This window comes from Rissa tridactyla, chromosome 8 (assembly GCF_028500815.1).
Source record: "Rissa tridactyla isolate bRisTri1 chromosome 8, bRisTri1.patW.cur.20221130, whole genome shotgun sequence".
NCBI classification, from domain to species: domain Eukaryota; kingdom Metazoa; phylum Chordata; class Aves; order Charadriiformes; family Laridae; genus Rissa; species Rissa tridactyla.
Window position 1 is genome coordinate 44797190 of NC_071473.1, and position 14411 is coordinate 44811600.

General features: G+C 39.0%; 1 protein-coding gene across 2 annotated transcripts in view; it reads right to left on the reverse strand.

Annotated features, from left to right (window-relative positions):
* The window catches only part of TESK2 (testis associated actin remodelling kinase 2), an 86602-nt gene that overhangs the window by 34166 nt on the left and 38025 nt on the right, over window positions 1-14411 (reverse strand). For both annotated transcript variants that reach the window (XM_054211176.1, XM_054211177.1), the window contains one exon: window positions 12872-12920. In XM_054211176.1, the coding sequence (XP_054067151.1) occupies window positions 12872-12920 (49 nt within the window). The remainder of the gene's footprint in view (window positions 1-12871; window positions 12921-14411) is intronic.

Here is a 14411-nt window from a genome sequence, read left to right on the forward strand (position 1 = left end):
CTATACAAACCGACCTTGATAACCATTTTTCCTGTAATTATATTAGTAGAAAAAAAAGAAAGCAAAGAAGGCCTAACAAAAAAACTGCATTTATAATCTGAAGTCACAACCATTTGGATTCTAAGTAGAGCCTAGTTTCAGCGCAGATAAGAATCCGGGATATGGCAAGCTAGCGATGACATAAATTAGCACACAGGCACTGGAGAGAAAATACCTTGTTGCTGACACAGGCGAGAGAAGCAGCATCTCTACAATAACACTTCTGTTAAGAGCAGAAGGCTCTATCCATAACGACAGCATTTTGAACATACTATATGCTCAGTTCTGTCTAGAAGCAAGCTGTAGCCCCTGACAAGGAGCTTCTTACTTAAATAAGGTTTTTTCTCACCTTCCCCACAAAGATACCAGCAGTAGCAGCCCACAGATTATATGCCTGCAAGATTCCAGATAAATTACAGAATCATAGACTTGCCTAAATTGGAAGGGACCTTTAAGATCACTGAGTCCAACCATCAAAATAACTTGTTTGCTTCATTTTTTGAAGCCTGTAAACAGCTGCAAGGATCTACTGAGCACAAAAGTTATAGCACACAAACACCTCTCATAATATAGACTTTATTTAAATTCTGCACAAGGAATACTGGTTTTGAGCTGTTTCAGCGTGCTTTTCCAAGCCTCAACTCTCCAGCTGTGCCGCAATGTCCATTTACATTTGAGGGTGCTCAAACACTTTATTGGCAATTATAGAATGCACCAAGATCCCATATTAATTTTGGTGTGCAAAAGCAAACGTTTAAGGAATTTTATTGTGCAACTCACTTTCTGAGTGTTTTGGATGGCTGATAAGTAAGGTTAAATGAGGAAATGAAACTACAATACATTTGTTAATTCAAGAGTATGTTTCCTGGGGTCCAGAGTGAAGTGGAGAGGCGGGGGAGAAAGCACTACAAAAAAACTGAATTTACTGGAATATACATAAGAAAAAAATCCCAGACAAAAAGTTAAAGGGCCAGCATCACAGTATCTGTTTGGACTGCATCTCTTCACACACCTAAGTAACAGGAAAATTTAGTCCTCAAGGCAGTATTCAGTTCTCTTTCCCTCTCTCCTTTTCATTCCATAATAGTTGAGAAGCTTGCATCTTCCCACTCTTATTAACCTAGACATATTTCCAGGACATCAGAAAGCAACAATAAAAGAATTGCAGGAATTGCAGTTCAAGAATATTTTTCTTTTTTGGCTTGAGACAATGGCAAATGGTCCAGTAGGCTTACAACGAGTGTCAAAACACTAATACTAAAAATCCCTCCCCAAAAAAACCACGCACAACACACACCCCCCACCCGCATGTGTGTGCCACACACATGCAGGGAAGGGAGAGGAGGAATGAGACAATGGAGCTTGCTGTTTGCAGTTCAACAGTTATCTGCCTCTTATCTTACTTTCTTCTATCCTTGAGACATTCAAAGGGGGAGGAAGAGGTTACCACGAGCAAGATATTTAGCAAGTCCTCCTCAGAACACAACATATTTAGGTTGATAAATTAAAAAGGTTCATTGTGCACTATTACAGGCTCCGAAGTGATGAAACAAGTCAAACATCCTCCTATGAGAGGTGTGTGTGGGGAAGAATTAAATCCAACATATTGCCTGTGTAGCCAAGATATTAAAAAAAAGAAAAAGAAAAAAAAGCATGAAAGAATGAAGGGGGGAGGTTTAACCATGAGCTGTTAAGCTCATACACAGGCATTTAAGAAAAAGATTAGCATTCAAAAGCTTGCATATCCAGAAGTTCTCACTGAAATAACTGGTTGCTCATCACTGCTGATGTAGCCACCTGCATGCATAAATATAGACTGTGCACCTAAAGTTAGACTCATATTTTCAAAGTCTTAGCTTCTGCCTTTACATGAGGATTTCTTTAGTGTCTCTGATTATAGTACTTTTTACGTCTGAACTTTCTTCTCTGCGAGAACCCACCCTTCTCTCCTTGCCTAACCACAAATTGCAAATGCATCTAGCAGTTTCCCTGTGCCCTCAGTACAATGCAGTGCTTACACAACTTTCATTGCTTTTCTGCTTTTGGTAAAAGGAGAAACTTTCTCTGCAGAGTTGTCCCCAATGTGTTTAATTTACCAACCCAGTGTAGGTTTTTTCCTTTAACTGATCTGCCAGCACATCCCTCCTGAGGAGGCGGCCTGTAAGGCCAGCTTCCATCCTCCATAAGCCTCTAATTTTGTCAGCTTTCTGATTCTCACAACTGAGCTTTTTACTGCAGCTTTTTGAGAATCGATTCCACCTTTCTGCACAGCAAGGCCCCACCTGAACCTCTCTTACCCATTATTCTAATTCTGTACATGCACACGATAGGAAATCACTCTCTTAAAAAAAGATGCATTTCAGGGGAACTGGTCAAGTCATATCAGGCATACAGCTACAGGAAAAAACCACATTAATTCAGTAATTAAAGCTTCCTCCTGTCCTCAGAACAAGTATTACAGCCAGGTACCGCAGCATTTAACTTCTTATCAAACTGAAGCTATGCCACATGGGCATTCTGTGGGGCTAACTTGGTATAGCCAACCCAAAAATTAAGTTAAAAAAAATATCCTCTATTGTTTAGTGTTTTTCTGGAAACCCTAGGTCTTTGATCACTGCAGTCAGGCAGGATCGTTAGGTTTCATTTGTGAAAAAGTAAATAGCCATCAGATGTAGGAGAAAAAAATAGAAAGATCACCAGACTTAAATAAGGTCCTTTACATGCTTTCCAAGAACCTGACTTTTGATATTTAAGCACTCAAAATTGCAAAGCTACAATCAGACAGACCTAGCTGAAACTCCTGTGGAGGCCTGTATCGTTTTTGCTGGAGAAAGAACTAAAGGGTCAAGCACACCACATATGCCACAACATCAAGCTGCAAGACTATGAACTGGAGATGGAATTTCAGCCAGAACACTAAATTTCCTGCCTCCTGTCACTGAAAGCCAGGCCCCCTTGTGTGATTTTAAATGGACTTTTTTGGTATGTGCAGCACATCAAGCTGTGTTTGGGACTGAAGTCTTTTTTTCCTTTTAACTAATTCACAAAAATATTTGGTTCCCAAGGAAAATAATATAAACAAAGTAAAGAATATGTACTTTGTCTTAACTTCTGTGAAATAACTTCACTCTTAGACAGAGTTTTTTTGTGTTACAAAATAATTCAAAAAGCCTTAAAGTTATAGCATAAGGCTTAAACAGTGACATTTTCCAAATACCGATACTGCCCTCCCTTTTCTACAAGCTTTTTAAACTGTACTTAGTCTACTTTACCTATTACATGTACCATGTTTAGATTTAATTTTGCATCCAGTGGTACATACAGGTGAGTCTGGTTTACTTCTATCTTTAATCAGCGTAACTCAAATCTCAAGTACAAGGTACAGTCATAGGTACCAGAGTCTGCAACTCTTCATCTGTTGGAATAACCAATCATCTAGGCTCAGTGCTTAAGTGCCTACAACATTATTTCAACAAAAATGAGATGTCTTTAGCTGATAAAACAGCATGATGGTGCTCACATCCTTCTAACACTCACTCATTCTTCCTAGTGTTGATAATCTAGACTGAATCATTCCTAGAAATGGGATTTTCTTATTTTTTTCCTTTTTCAACCCTTTCAAAAAAATATAGTTAGGGCAGACACCCTTCCCCCCAAACCAATACAGTTGGTTAGTCTATCACTTTCCAGTTAATATTGCATCAGGGCATGGTTGCTTCTAGAGCTACCCATGCTTCTTGACAAGGATCAATGGCACAGGAATGGGTCTCTTCAATTCTGCAAGCTGTGAAGTGCCAGGTATATTAAGCCTTTCATACATGGATCTCTCAAGTTGAAGAGAAATGTGCTGTACTCCTCTAAAGAGAATGAATCTATGGGGAAAAGGACACTGCTTTGAAGATGAAACAATATGATGCCTTGTATAGCACAGAGAAAGGATGAGGTAGAGCTGGTCATCAAACATCAATCTACATTTGCTGAGAGTGCATTCAGCCACTCTTTATAAATTAAACTGAAAACTTAAGTGAACTGTTACAGCAAAACTGAAACTGACAGTCCATATGCTGTGAAGAGTGCAAAACTAAGACCAAATATGGCTCAAGTGTTGACAAGTATTTTTAAAATTCTATCATGAACAATCTAGAGATGAAGGGAAGTGTCTGCACTGAAACCAGTTTATAAAAAAAATAAATTATAACTGCATTTCAAAATGATCCAAAACGTACTAGGAATTATTTTGCAAGCTACACAGGAACAAGAAAAAGCACAAGGTCTACATGTGGTCCTGGACAAAGCTATTAAAATAACTTATTTCCGATACATGCACACATAACAAGTACCTTATACTAAAATTTACAGATATCTCTTCTTTTTTAAGATGTCACAGTAATTTAAGCAAAAGCTAAAAATTAATACTTTGATACAAGAAATCTGAAGCACATCCCAAAGCTTTTTAAAATTTCAAAAAGATATTGCTAGAGACTTGGTTTGTCATGTTATAAACACATCCATCTTGGAATATAAACAGAAGCTTCCTAACTTTTTGGCTCTAAGAGAAGTCCCTACTACCTACATCTGTTTCCTTTCAGCAAGATAGCTGCTGTATGCAACAACAAAGGTGATGCTTTCAGTTCTTACTAAGTTAGCCCTGGTGTTCGTGCACAATAAAGTAGAAAGCACAGGCAACAGACTTGTCTTTCTGTACCCATTCAGTTGGTTGATTTTTTTAACCCAAAAAGACTGAGCCGATATTCACACGTGCCAGTAAGCAGGCACACAGTAACAGAGATTTCTGCATCTTGTACGTTCACTTTAACTCTATTCCTGAAAGTAAAAAGACTCCACAGTTCTATGTATTTTTCAAAAGGATGATAGAATTAACCAGATATTTCAAAGCATGTTAGCTTGGAACAGTTTTTCTGTGGTGAGATAATAAGTGCTTTTTCTCAAGAAACAAAACATAAAGCATTGTGCAGATAGTGAACAGTCCTAACAGACACCTTATGTGGTGCATTCATTCTATTCTAGTACTGGGAAAAACAGTTGAAATGAAATAGAATGATTTCTCACCTTTTACATTGCAGACTAGCCTACTCCTCCTAACACCCAAGTTATTTCCCCCACTCTGTTTTAAATGCCACTTCTGCTGCCATCACCTTTACTCTTCTCCGCAGGTCCTACAGCGAACTTCTCACACAGTCCTCAGTCATTAAGGGGGAGCACAACCACTGCTGCATCAGACAAGGTTACCATTACTCTTCTCTGGAGGTCAAATCCCTGGGGTCCAGATGAATGGTTTTCTACTGACCCCGAAGCACGTATATGCAAAGCCTGACTCTTAATGACTCCTGTAAGGGAAAAGCTAATGAACCCAAACAACCAAATTAACAGAGGAAATAACACAGATGTGCGCTGGCTGGACTTCCAGTCCTACAATGAAAGCAACAACAGGGGAAAGCAATAGGTACTCTAGTTTTATGCCACATAACCATTCTTGTCATCAAAGCATACCTTCCTGTAATTAAAATATTCAGTTCTAATACCCAGGTCCATACCAGGAAGGGTACAAAGTAAGTTTAACAGAGGAGCCGATGACATACTTTTAGTAAGGCTAAACTTACACTTCCGGTACTTTGGTTTATACCTGCAAAGGCCCAGATTGCCTCTACACGTTACACTTTCCAGCACCATCACCAGTACAGCACCACTCTTCCTCCTATTCCCAGGGAAGCATATAAAATGAAGCTGTAGCTCTAACCATGTTACAAAAAAGTATCTGAACTAAGGACAAGAAGAATAAAGCATGCAAGTAGAGATTTATTACAGTATTAATCCACAGGTCATGCTATCCATTGGCTGAGAGATCATAAGGATCAATTTAATCTGCAGAATTTTACACATACTTAGAGTTCTTACAAAGTTTAAACAGCAGTCCCTCTGCAGCATCCTAGAGCCAGGAGGCATTTAAAAATGCCAGCTGTTGGCTGCTGAAAGTCATCTGAAAGGTATCCTTCGTCATCATAGCATGCTAATCTTTTTTTAAAGTTACTTCAAAGTAAATTCCATATTTTGAACACTACTCTGTACTCCTTCCCCTAAAACAAAGACGTTTAGAATTAACAGGTATATTCTTAGAGCTGTCAACAAAAATATCCAAGAGAAAGTTTGCACATTTACTCACTTCATTGCTCCAGAAAAGTCACAGCAGTTGCCAGTTCCACAAGACCATAAAGTAAATAACATCACATACTGCCTGAAACCTCTAATATACTCAAGTAAGATGCTTTACATATGCAAATGAGACCAAATTGGACCAGAATTAGGGACATAATCTGAGGAGAGACAAAGGACCAACAGGTCTCTAAGAGTTTCCCCACCCCTCTGCTTTTTTGCTCCTCCTGATGAGTTTTCTTTTTTCAATACTACAGTCAGAATGCCTGTATTAAGTGCCTAAGGAAGATTTCAATAAGCAAGGGTAGCTAATGAAAAGCAAAAGATATTACGGAGTACAAACTGATCTGGAAGCCTCTGATCAGCATGGCGTGACTGTACACATAAGGTAATACCAAAACCTTTAATCTTACATGAAGTAAAGTGCTTCCCTAATAATTCTCTAATTATTTTTTTTTTTGGCTAGAAATTGGAGAGCAGTATCCAGCAGACGAATAACACTTTTGAACGGGATGAAGTTGAGAGTCGCTTCATTTCTTTTATTTTATACTTGCTGCCACCTTTAACACAACTTTCATTTTCTCTTCAGTTGTCTCCAAGCTCAGGCTAATCAACTTAGCACTGCAGTTATTCTCTTTTTTGAGGGACAACCTCCAGAGCCATCTTATCCAGGAACTAAACCTGAGCTGGTAAACAGGTAATTCATAAAATGGGAGCAATTCCTTTGCTGTATGGAGTATTTGCAGAATGACTGATAATAGGAACTACAGTTCTAACGACGCTGTTCCCCGGGGTTGACAGGCTGGCCTGCTGTGATCACCAAAGCAGAGTTAAATATTTGCAGTGCTACAGGAGTAAAACTAAAGTTATTCAAACAATATGAATCACACTGGTGGAATAACAGTAGGGATTAGCAAGTGTTACAGGAGATGGGGGGAGGATGGAACAGGGAAGGAGTGGTGTTCCAGGGCTTTTTAAAACTCTCAAAAGTGTGCGGTTGCCATCTGGAAAGCAATGTTTTTGCTGTAGCATAAAGGTTTCAAAGCAGAGACCTAAGTGATGTCTGTCTAGTTTTCTCCAAGCCAGGGTCAAAGGCTCTCCGTAGAAAGGTGCCTAAGAACTGAGGGGAGGAAAAAAGAAAGAAGGAAAATTAAATATTGTTAGTGATAGATTCTGGTTGTGAAAGTTGTGTATCAGAACGACCTTCTTGCTTGAAGAACTTACTTTCCCTTTCTTGTAAAAAGATAATTCAGCACAATTGTAACCATTCTGAGAATTTTAAGCTTTTAATATTTTTCCTTCCCAATCAGTGCTATCGCCAAAAGTAAAAAAAAAAAAAAACAAAAAAAAAAAAACCACACTAAAAAAAGGAAGGTCTCTGAAGGCCTGAAATTCCACTAATTACATTTATGGTTCACTTAAATTATTGCTGTTGGGAGGAAAAGCAGAGAAGGAAAGTTTTCAGTTATCACAGAGGAACTTATTGAAAAAAAGCCTCTCTTTTCAAAAGCCACAGGCTCTTTCATTAAGATGAGCTTTAGGAGTACAAAAGGGATACACTGTGCAAGGAAGGGGAAAAAAGAAAAAAAAAAGTCTTTTCCAAACTGCTACATAACAGCATTCTTGTCTCAAAACAATGACTTGTGGTTGATGGTAAAAACAGCAGTATTAAATTCTGTAAGCTATTACAGTGCCACATGTCAAAATTGTCCAATAGCAATTATCTTGCCCAAGATAAAAGTTAACATGTCTGGAAGGATTTCCATAGTAAATTTTTTCCTGGGGTTTATGACACAGCTGCCAGAAGATTAATTGAACTGAAAATGTGCACAAGTTCAAAAAATTCTGTGGATTCACTTAAAAAAAAAAAGTTAAAGCAGCACTGGGGATTTTTCCTACAGAACTTTTTGCCACATACATCTGCATTAAACTCTGTTGTCCATGCTATACATTGCCCGCATGCATTATTGCTGACAACATCACTCTGAGCCCCCAGGAAACATTTTAGACCCCAGGGCACTTTCACGCACCCCTGCACACAGCACCTGTAAGGTGCAGCACGTGAGGCAGCTGGTAAGGAGAAGGCACAGAATGGGATGCACTGGAGGAGCCAGGTGCACAGAAAGGCTGGATCACCCCTTACAGTTATCTCACTGTTGTTCCAATGCCACTTATGCAGCACCTTAAAACGAAGGCTCTTAGACCCATGAAACATCTAATAACACACCAGATATTTGGGATGGAAACAGAAGAAGTGACTAGGTAGTACACCAGCAAGGACAAAGACTGAAAGACTGCAGAAGAGGCACATCAGGGAGACAGCAGATCCAGCTGCTGGCTAAAACAATACTGTCCACCCCTCCATCACATCATGTGTTCCTATCACACTGCCACGGCCCGGCTCCCTGCCTGAGAAGGCTCCGGTGCATGTCAGATCCCACACTGAGCAAGTAAAGCTACAGCCTCAGATTATGGTGGCAGAGCTTTTGTACACTTTTTTTTACTATCATTCAGTATGAATTAATAGCCATAAAACTTCTGGTGTAACAATTAGCTATTGTTTGTGAAGCACTGCAATTTCAAGATATCCCAGTCACGCATAATAACTCTCCCTTCCTCATCTTCTATACACACAGCTGTCAAGGCTTTCATTTCCTTCAAGAAGGAATTATCAAGCTGTATGACTCGTTCTGCGCATATATATACATCTAATTATAACAAGATTTTAGCTTGACCTCTTTCTTAGAGATTCAGATAAACCTGCTTAATAGAGTTCAACAAATAATTTGAGATCTGCAAGAAGGTATTAACTGGCTTTCATATGTAGACTGTATGCTATGTTATCTCCTTCAGTGCAATAGCATAGGCCTATAGAACCTGCAACGCATAAGTAAATTTGTTTGCCTCACATCTAAAATGGATGTTTGCTCATGCAGCCATGGTAAACATGTATGGGATAAGATCGTACACTACGGTGATTAAGCCATGGCTGCTTCACACTAACTGGCTCACAGCTTCTTGTCCCCTGGAGCGTACGCTGTCTGCTAACCTCCCGGCAATGGCTTAGATCCGGTCTCTGAATGCTCAGTGGCACCTCGTGCTAACTGACACCACAGCCTGTATTACTATGCACGTTTCTCCAAGTCTGAGGATGCTGCTGTGTGCCAGGAAATTAAGAAATGGAAGCAGAGTTGTCAGAATAGGAAGGTGGCCAGAAAACAGAGAGAGGCTTGAAGGAGAGGCTGAAATTAGGTTTGGAGAGGCAGGCGAGTACAGCAGGAAGCACTGCAGAGTCTTGTAGCTACAGACACAAACCACTAGCTACAGATTAGAGCTGAATACTGAGAAAGGAATACCCAGTTCCTGGTTTTACAGAAAATGAACACAGCAAATATGTGCCCATCAGCTCAAAGTTAGTTAGGCAGTTTAACGCCTGCCAGCTCATCTGAGCAGCACACCTGTTAAAACACCTACTTCACTTACCTTAAATGTTTCTTAACTATATGCTTGCAAGGATAGAGGTCCCTGCCAGCCTGAACCATTCTGTGGCTCTACAGATAGATAATGAACTTCTTCAGGAGAGGCATATGCCATAGCTTCCAGCCTGAGTAGAATTTCAAAAACAATACTGGATTTTCAAAACTGATAAGACTGTGGATTCAGAACAAGGCCAAAGTCCCAGTGCGGTCTATAATTAAACAATTCCATTCCTATGCTGAAAAAAAAATGAACAAAAACAAACAGAAACTGCTTCTTGCCCAACAGTTTTAAAAACAAAAGCCACTTGAGAGAGGACAATTAAAACAATGCAAAATGCTGCCAAAAGGGAAGAACCCAAGACCTACATACGATCAACACCTTCCTCAAGCAAAAAACCTGCTCTGCATGATCCACTGTGTTTAGCCTCTCATATGTTTAAACACATAAGAAAATAAATCTGTAATACTTCAGACTCTGCCTTCTAATAACAAAGTGCTGTATATTACTAACGTAGCCCCTTAACAGGCTTATAAAATCCTCAAGGCTCCTCTTAACATCACTTATGGTTGTTGCTGTGCCTGTTAATAGCACAGGAGGCTATTAAGCACAAGTTGTTTAAATCCATTCACCAAACATTTGCCAGAAGTTCTCGACTTATTCTGTCATGGAAACATATACAAATAAACATGATTTCCCATTGCACCCTCAGACATAAGCTCCAAGTGATGCTGTATCCCTTTTACTTACGCATATCATCAATGGTACTCTCAAAACACACTAAGTCATAATTAAGCTACTTACAGAACAGGTCCAGCACAGGCTAGTGCAAGAGAGGATTCTCCTTGCAGTGACTCAGACCCCTATTGAGCAACGGGCCTCTGAATCAACAGTTTCATCTCCAAAGACGTGGAATTCTGCCAGAAGTTCTGTGAGCGCTAGTAGCATGAGGCTCGTATCAATTATGTTGAGCACTGGAAGCTCCGAGACCACCTTTTTGGACCACAAGCTGAAAAAAGCCACGAGACAGTGGCTGATTTGTTTATCCTCCTGGTCTATATTTGAACTGGTGATTCACCATGTTCGTCTAATAATTCCTTCAGCTAGCCATTTCAGCCCCCTACTCTAACCTCCAGAAGTCTTCAGAACTCAACTATTACTCTACCCACACTTCAAGATGAAAAATGCCACTACTGTTGCCAGAAAACACAACTAATTCCACCACTTGGAACATACACAGCTCTTAACTTTTAAAAGCTCTGTAAAACCAAAGAACTACTGTATCAGACAAAATGGAGTGTGGATTCTCTACAACATCAACTTATGATGGCCTTTGGTCATGTTTTTTCCTGTTGAAGGTATAGAATGTCCACCTTGGTCCTCATAAGAAAAGCAGTAATCACTACATGTACTTTTATAATATGTTACTAAAGTCATTCTGTTTATCAAAATTTTGCAGTAACCTTCTTCAGTCTAAAACTTTTCCTCTTTGGTCTCAAGATGTTTCAGGAATCTCTTCTGTTATTCTGAATTATAACTATAAAAAGTTAGTCTTTGAAGTCTTTCTTAGATTTATTTGCTTGCCAAGAACTCAAAAATAGCTGAGCAAAGCAAGCAGCTACAAAGTTAGCTCTTCACGAGGAAGCATCTGTGCTGGTTTCATTTTCTTGGCTTTCTGGGTAGGGAGAGACATTTAACTGGCCAGCAACTGGGATGAAGGGGGGTAAAACAAACAAACAAACCAACTCGAAAAAACCACACGAAGGAAGATCTGCCAAGATCAACGAAGCATTATGAAGCTCCATCTCTTCTAGGACATGTTTAGGGAGTGGAAGGGCCTGAGACCTCCCTGTTTTGACTGATCGGAGATGCAAAAGAAATTCGCAATAACGTTAGCAAAGCCTGCCCGAAGGACTTGATCAGCCATCTAACGCCTGATCTTAGAAATGTTTCCTCTACAGAGCACAGAAAAAAAAAAAAGAAAAAAAAGGAAAAGATCAAATAACTTGTCCCTCTTTCATCAAAGGACCCCTCACATATGCTGTATCTTGAAATTTCTTAAAGTGTCTTTACCTTTGCTCTTGCACTAGAAATACAGCCACTGTGAACTAGCATGTATCGCTCTAATAGTAGCTCAAACTAGAATTGCAGAATTGTCACCCCAGAAAGTGAAGAAATTCACTGCCCATATATATGCATCTTTGACTCAGAGTATGAAATATATGCATATGAAAGTTACCAAAAGTGATAGCCACACGTATCCTGATAATTGGCATATAGCTATCCAATCTTCTCATTTTACAGTAGTTCTTGGCAAGCATACCAGCAACCTGTTTTAATTGCTAATTAATAATATACTTGTCTTTGGGGGATGGGAAAGGGTTAATCTTTTAATTGAGCAGATCCTACAAAATAGAAGTAAATAAGAAACATTAGCTTTATAAAATATGATTTTCCTTTCAGTCTGTACTCAAACTAAAACATCAGGAAAAATATTTTATTGATTTTGACTCAAAACGGGCAATGCTATTCCTAACAAAAGAATACTCCCTTCTTGTTTCTCCTCATTAGTTTACAGCAGGATTAAACATACAACACAGTAAAACTAGGTGAGAAGACTCACATGAACAGAAACTTCCATTTCTCATTTGATACACAGATCTTAGCCAGGGTATATGGGTAATGGAATAAAATAATTCCTTTTTATGGGACCCAGATTCAGTTGTAATCTTGATGTTATTCCAAATAAGAAAGTGGTAGGGACTGAATACACTAATATCACCCAGCTGAAACATCCCTGATTCACCCGTGAAACGTACACACAACCAGAGTATAAATAAGACTTAAATACAATGCAATGTCACTGAAAAAAATAATATTTAGGGGCAGCTCAACGGTAATCCACATCTCTCATTCAGAATATTATCAGTGAAATTTCGTGTTCCTACTGTGATTTATTTTTTTTGATCCTAATAAGCTTCTGATGAGAAAAGACATACAAGGGCTATGAGCAAAGTACAGTTCTGAGGCCTGACTCTGCAGTCTTTCCCCTGCAGAGCAAGTGGCATGTGATGAACTCACTAGTCACCATCAAAGAAAACTATCACTCAAGGTGAACAGCAGTTGCAGAATCTGGCCTGAGAACTGTTTCATATTGAGTACATATATCATGAAATAGTCTTACCTCAGTAAGTGCGTGCAGCTGTCCTTGATGCACACAGACACCCATAAACCTACAAGAAACAAGAAAAGAAAAGTGGTTTGGGCTTTTTTCCCCCCTCTTTGTTTTTTTTTTGTTTGTTTTTCTTTAAAGAAACTAAGATAATAAGAAGTACTGGCTATGCCAGGAAATACAGAAAAAGAAAAAATTCAGCCTCACAGATCCTGCATACCTCAAGGTTGATTATTTAAAAGTCTCAGCACAAAACAAAATCATTTGTCTACACTACATTATAATTTGAATTAGCAGTTCCAAGAGAGCACAGGAGACTGCTCAAACTAAAGATGGAAAGTTACTAATTTGACTACAAGCAAAAGCCAGCATATAATGATTTACGCAGAAAGGAACAGTCTCAGAGTTCTGTTTTAAGGAAGTTTAAGCCAAGTAATCCACTGTTGGTCTGCATAAATAGAAAATTACTTCCCTTTGCATTTTGCTGCTTAAGCATAAAGATGTTTCTTCCCATCCCATTTCTGACCACTCAGGAATATGAGTGCAGCACACTTCCCCTCCCCAACCCCCTATTTCCACCATTTGGATGGAAGCAAGTTTCAATACTATCCGGTACGTACACATTCCACAAAAGTTACCTATGCTGCACAAGGTTCAGGCTCTGGCTGTTATAATGACTGTCATCCTTGATTTTTCTGGAAAGCATAGAGAATATGCCATACATTTAAAGTATGAGGAACAACTGAAAGCTCATTTTTACCACCATACGAGCTGAACTTAAAAGTGACAACATGCAAATTAACAGTAAACATCTCCCATGAGAGAGTTCAGTGAATTTTAAATTGTATGCACTTCAGAGCCCTCCCTGCACAGTTAAAGATTATCTAATTTTCAGTTTTATCATTTAGATTTTGGTCTCAAGCAAAACCACATTGTCTGTCATTTCTACAATGTTCAGAAGTTTCCTTTTTGCAAACAAGGGGCAGAAATGCATAATTTCACTAAATGTGACAGGGGAATCTTACGGAGAACAATTCAAAGGAAAAGGACCTTTCATATCCTCAAACACTTCCGAATTTAAAAAAAAAATGATGCAAGACACATGTAGTGCTAGTTCAGCTAAGCTGCTTTTGAAGAAATGAATGATCCTCACTGTTCTCTTGTCTAACAGCTGACTGGTAAATTATAAGCAGCCAAAGAAAAATAATATAGGTAAGGTCCTTTGCATAAGCTGAGCTGTGGAAATCTGTTTTTATAACCAAAGAAGAAGCAGGGCTTGTACTTGAACATCTATCGCCTGCTCTCACCTCAAATAATATTCCCAGAATTAAATATGCAAATTTTAATCTGAGAGACAGTGAAAAATCCAATTCCTCTTGTTTAATGAAGAACAATAAGGCATGACCAGGTATTCACGGGGCAGGGAAGAAGGGTTCTTTTAGATATACCATCTACTCAAAACATTGCTGTTTCTGAGTTTCACCTCATACAGCAATTGTATATGAACAATTTTGTAAACAAGTTGACAAATTAAGCTTTCTTTTTTCCTCCT